At 39.1% G+C, this 5898-nt stretch overlaps 2 protein-coding genes across 5 annotated transcripts in view; one reads left to right on the forward strand and one right to left on the reverse strand.

Moving 5' to 3' along the window:
- The first annotated feature begins 1298 nt into the window (after nucleotides 1-1298).
- Nucleotides 1299-5898, forward strand: part of tmtops2b (teleost multiple tissue opsin 2b) — a 7187-nt gene continuing 2587 nt past the window's right edge. The window contains exons 1-4 of the mRNA XM_046842653.1: nucleotides 1299-1388; nucleotides 1504-1873; nucleotides 3217-3542; nucleotides 3886-4116. Coding sequence (XP_046698609.1) covers nucleotides 1377-1388; nucleotides 1504-1873; nucleotides 3217-3542; nucleotides 3886-4116 — 939 coding nt within the window. The 5' untranslated portion in view covers nucleotides 1299-1376. The remainder of the gene's footprint in view (nucleotides 1389-1503; nucleotides 1874-3216; nucleotides 3543-3885; nucleotides 4117-5898) is intronic.
- Nucleotides 4242-5898, reverse strand: part of st6gal2a (ST6 beta-galactosamide alpha-2,6-sialyltranferase 2a) — a 41110-nt gene continuing 39453 nt past the window's right edge. For all 4 annotated transcript variants that reach the window (XR_006924808.1, XM_046842631.1, XM_046842620.1 and 1 more), the window contains one exon: nucleotides 4242-5898. This exon is cut by the window's right edge. The gene's annotated coding sequence lies outside the window, so the exon portion shown is untranslated.

Consider the following 5898-nt stretch of genomic DNA (forward strand, 5'->3'; position numbering starts at 1 on the left):
GGTGGACAGGTGTCTTTATGCAGCTAACGACCTCAAACAGGTGCATCTAATTTAGGATAATAAATGTAGTGGAGGTGGACATTTTAAAGGCAGACTAACAGGTCTTTGAGGGTCAGAATTCTAGCTGATAGACAGGTGTTCAAATACTTATTTGCAGCTGTATCATACAAATTAATAGTTTAAAAATCATATATTGTGAGTTCTGGATTTTTTTTTTTTTAGATTATGTCTCTCACAGTGGACATGCACCTACGATGACAATTTCAGACCCCTCCATGATTTCTAAGTGGGAGAACTTGCAAATTAGCAGGGTGTTTAAATACTTATTTTCCTCACTATATATATACATGACGCTGAATGTCTGCTCACATACGTAGGTCGAACCAAACAAAGTCAGCATCTTCTGTGCCGTCTTTCGGAGGGTTGGAAACATGGTTTCGTTAAGTGAAGCATACAAGTCATTCAGTTTGAGAGCGCTGAACTTCTTCGTTAAGATGGAGTCAGTTCCAGTTGCACTTCTGGTGCGGTTTCAGGGTCTTGCACGGTTTCAAGTGCAAAGCGACGGCTGATATTGTACTCTGAAAACCGCGACAGTTTCTTGGCATATTAGGCATACAGCCTTTGATCGGACTTCAGTAAAAAAATATTTTGTTGTCCACTCCGTATTAAACATTCGGCGCTCCCTATCCACTTTTCTTTTCTTTGATAAGCTTATTTTTGCAGAAGGGCTCATAAGTAAAGAACAGAGTAATACACGCGAACAAGGTCAATGTAGCTGAAGTGCGACATCTTTTGGGGAAACGTGGGCATTACAGGGGAAAGGTAAATTAAACAATGTTTACCCATACCTATTTTAATAGAATTTGGTCACGTTCGGCGGGCCGGATTAATAAACCCACCTGGCCGTGTGTGGCCCGCGGGCCGTAGTTTGCCCATGTCTGCTTTAGAGAATCAAACAAAAAAGATCACTGCTGTGTGGGTCATGTTATTTCCTTGCCTGTGTGTGTGTGTGTGTGTGTGTGTGTGTGTGTGTGTGTGTGTGTGTGTGTTTATTGGATTTCTTGTTTTCCTCTAAATTTCTCTATACATTTAATTTAAGAATAAGAATCTGAATGTCTGTGAATTTGGGGTGAATGTTTTCTTTCGATGGATGTAAAAGAATAGTAATGATAACCAGGATATCACCTGCATGTAAGTTATTCATTTGACAATCTAAATAGCGTTAGTCTCTCTCTCTCTCTCTCTCTCTCTCTCTCATCCACCCCCCCCCCCCTCCCGTGCGTGCGTGGGTGAGATACTCCGTTTTGTTGTGTTGCATAGGGGAGGCAATCAGTCCAACAGAAGGAGAAATCCTATTAACAGAAACAGCAGGTCGCATGAATGCAACGGTGCTGACTATATTGAATTTGTTATGCACCTTTTGATGCCTTATTCATTTGTTTTACAATATAAAATTAAGATGTTAAAGTTGTTGTTTAAGTTCGTATCTGCAATGTGATTTAGGAAAGCCGTTCTCTCGAATGGACTGAGTTGAGCTTCAGGATGAGCGATAAGGACCTGCTCGGTGTTCTGGATGGCGGCTCGAGCGACTCTCCTCTGCAGAAGCTCTCCCCGGCAGGTTTCGTTGCGCTCGCCGTCTTCTTGGGCTTTATTATGACGTTTGGCTTTTTGAACAACTTTCTCGTATTGCTGCTTTTCTGTAAGTTTAAAAAGCTCAGGACGCCGGTGAACATGCTCCTGCTGAACATTAGTGTAAGTGATATGCTGGTGTGCGTGTGTGGTACGACCCTGAGCTTCGCCTCCAGTGTGCGCGGGCGCTGGCTGCTGGGGAGAAGCGGCTGCATGTGGTACGGCTTCATCAACTCCTGCTTCGGTGAGGGACTTTCACATCCATCCATGCTTTTATATATTTACCTGTATAAATGTTTTCTGTTGAGGCAACTTTCCTCAAATCTGTTTGCTTACTGATAAAAAACAAACAAAAAACAAACAAGGTGGTGGGATCGCAATCTTATCCTACGTTTAGACGGTATGGAAACCAATTATTACTTCTACCATAGTAGTCATTTATTTGTGTTTTTATGTTCATATTTATTTTATATATCTATGCAAATGGTTATGCATAATGGCTGAATTAAAACTATGCCACATTAGTACAACTGAAAATATGATAGAAATCATGGGACAGCCTGCTGAAGAAGACGACCACCTGTTGCACGTTCAATGCGCGAGACAAGTGTAAAATGCGTACATATTGCCATCGCTCGCGCGCGCGACGCAGGACCGACCTTGTTGAGTTGAAAGTCAAAGTGCGCATGCAGTTCCACCCCGAGCCGCCTGACATTGCCCTCTGCCTCTGCCTGAGACTGAATAATAGTCCATAGACCATTTAATCTCTGTCCAGTGGTAGTCACTGGACATGTGCAGGTTTCTGCATCGTGATGGCACAGTGCTACTGATGTAAGAGCATCTTCCTTCAGGGGTTCATTTGGTGTTTAAGATCATTGACAAACTACCACTACAGGTCCAACCATGGAACCAGTGATGTCATTACTGCAGTTTTCCCACATTCTATGTTAGTGCAGATGTTAAATATAATCCATCATAAATGACACGGTTTAGATTTGCTTTATACGTTAAAAGGGGCTTAAAAGGGAGTTAAATGAGGGCATACTTGTAGTCAGGATTGGACTTGGTGATTTGGCAGCCTGGGGCACCATATAAGAATGGAGAACTATAATAAAAAAATAGGGCCCAGTGCTTCAACATCAACTAACATTTTCAGCACATTTATTAACAATGATCATATTATTATTAATATTATTATTATTAAGTAATATATATGTATATGTAATAATATGTTCTCCTGAATTTGACTTCGGGATATTTTTTTCGATGTGCTCTGCATGCTGGAAACAAACCCAATGACCCCTGACCCAATCTTTCTATCAAATTAACTGTGAGAACTGATTGTTTATGTATTTATGCAGCACATCTCATTTCCATAATTCCTGTATTCATAAAATAATGATTAAATAGCAGCATAAAAATCTAGTTTACTACTGTTGCTGCTACCACCACCACTACTACTACTAATAATAATGCGGATTATTTAAGTATTTGGTATATAGTGTTAATATTGTTTGCTAAGTGTCAATTGTGTCTTTGTGGGCGTGAGCTTACCTTATTTACTCTTGTTTCCCTTCTCGATCTTAGGTATTGTCTCTCTAATAACTTTGGTGATTTTATCTTATGAGCGATACAGCACAATGACCGTGCATAACAACCGAAGACAAAGCTACCTCAAACACTTACTGGCAGTCGGTGGCTCATGGCTGTACTCTTTGATTTGGACCATACCACCCTTGTTGGGCTGGAGTAGTTACGGCTTAGAGGGAGCGGGCACCAGCTGTTCCGTTTCATGGACCGATCATTCTCCCAAATCTCATTCCTACATCATCTGCCTGTTCGTCTTCTGCTTGGGTCTGCCAGTGCTGGTGATGGTGTACAGCTATGGCAGGCTGCTATACGCGGTCAAAAAGGTGAGATCTGGACTCTACTCATTAGTGAGAGACTGTCCGTAGAAGGCAGAGTCTGATAGAATGTTTAACAAAGGGCTTCCTCAGTTAATCTTAGTGCTGTGAAATTCAGTGGCATTTAAACCACTGTGAGTGATTCACACATTTTTATCATGAAGGTCAAACGACAAAATCTGGTACTGTGAAGTGATGGGATCCTGAAAAAGGCAACTACTGCTAGACATACAAGTAAAGAGTGTAAAAAATACATTTAAGCTTTAGGACAAAGACTAGCATATCTGCATTTTTTCTTATTCCACTGTATGTTATGCACAAATGTTGACTCTTCATTCTTTCTCATGTTTAGTTAGGGAAGATTCATAAGACAGCTCGAAGGAGAGATTACCACCTGTTGATTGTGATCATCACCACTGTGGTGTGTTATCTGCTGTGCTGGACACCATACAGTGTGGTGGCCATAATGGCTACGTTTGGCCGACCGGGAATCATTACACCAGTAGCAAGCATAGTCCCCTCTCTACTTGCAAAGAGCAGCACAGTCATCAACCCAATTATATACATCTTCATGAACAAACAGGTAAGAAATCATAATCATTAGTAACACACTAAATCCACATAGTGCCTACATTGAAAATTCAATAGATTATCAGCTACATCATTTAAGAAAATGTATAAATATAAAGCTACAAGAAAAAGAGGTTATTCACAAGTGAACAGAAGGCTTTATTGAAGATTTGAACTTGGTAAGACAAAAACAAATCCCGAGAGTTTTAGTTACTATGTTATTTTCAAGGTATGGACTGGCTTACTGAAAAAACATTTCCGGAAGGTTTTGTGCACAATTTCCATGCACCGAAAAACAGTAGTGTAAAGTGTCATAACAATGAGACACCACACTGTTTTAAATGTTGTTTCTTAATAAAAAAAAATTACACAAAAAGCAAGTAGACCTAGAGCTAATATCCGTTTCAGGTACTAGTAAAATACACATTACATAAGGCCTTTATGTAATACATTTTCTTTTTAAATATGATTTTTGTCACAAACTCCACTGGCCCAAGTAAAATACTTTTCTCGTTTGACAACATAGTAATATAAAATACACCCATTGCTTATGCATGTTTATTTCCATGTTAGAAAATGCAAAACATGAACACAAATTTAATCAATTAATCAAATTTGCATTAAACGAACAAAGACATGGCATCAAAAGCATTCAATGGCTTTTGAAGGCTAACTGGCTTAACTATGTACACTCTTTACATCAGGCTTCAAATGTACAGTATCATAATTGTATCAGGTCATATTTTTAAAGGCTGTGTGGTGGTGAGGGAGAGAGAGAGAGCACGAGAGTCCATAAATAGCTCAACAGTGATTATCTGTCTTGTATTGGCAAGAATAGCCATCACATTGAATTTGAAGTAGAAACAGCAAGCGAGTCAACTTTATTTTAAGGATATTGCATCCAACAGACAGCTGTTGAATTAATACAGTGCTCTCACCTAGAGCTGTTGTCAAAAATCAACCCCAGCTATACACCACTGAGCATTTTAATGCCACTTTCTGAAAACAGAATAACAAAACACAAAATGGAAGTGACTGCATTCAGATCTTAGCATATATTTAGGACATTTATCCAGTCATTATTCATTTTTAACCATTCACAATTTAACCTTGTAATTTTGTAGATTCATGTTTCATGCCCTGAAATTAGGGATGTGTATTTAAATAATAAAAAAACAAAAAGTTCACCCAGTATTCAACTGAAGCTGGAACTGGGAATGTTTTCACTGCAAATTCAGTGTCCTGGCCAACAAGACATGCAGAAAATTGTTGCTGTCAAATAAATTATGGAAAAGACTGACCAGCAGATCAGTATTGAGCCATCAAGAAAGAAATCTAGCACAGGTTCACAGCACCACAGTTCCAGTCCATAGTACAGAATCACAGCACCGACAATTACAGCCTCAAAACACACAGAGGCCCTTTACCACCTGATTAAAAAAAAAAAAAAAAAAAAACCACAACACTTATTTGGCAATTATTGCCAATACTCAAAACAGTGCATTGATCTCACCAAACTGCCCAATATGACTTACTCTATTCCTGTTACCTAAACCACTTCAATAAATTTCAAGTAAGTTAGCCTTAACCTTGCTTCTTTACATCTTAATTATAGTTACACTGTCAAATAAATATATTTACCAACATTCACCTTACAAGCCCTGCTACTCAACATGCAGTGTCCACTTTGCAGTGTAAAATGAATCAAAAAGAGTTTCCACAAAAGATTAATGTAAACTGATCCGCTTCTGTATTTTAAACAGATTTCTGTGTAACGAAATCACAATTCTTTCGG

Source organism: Silurus meridionalis, chromosome 3 (assembly GCF_014805685.1).
Source record: "Silurus meridionalis isolate SWU-2019-XX chromosome 3, ASM1480568v1, whole genome shotgun sequence".
NCBI lineage: Eukaryota > Metazoa > Chordata > Actinopteri > Siluriformes > Siluridae > Silurus > Silurus meridionalis.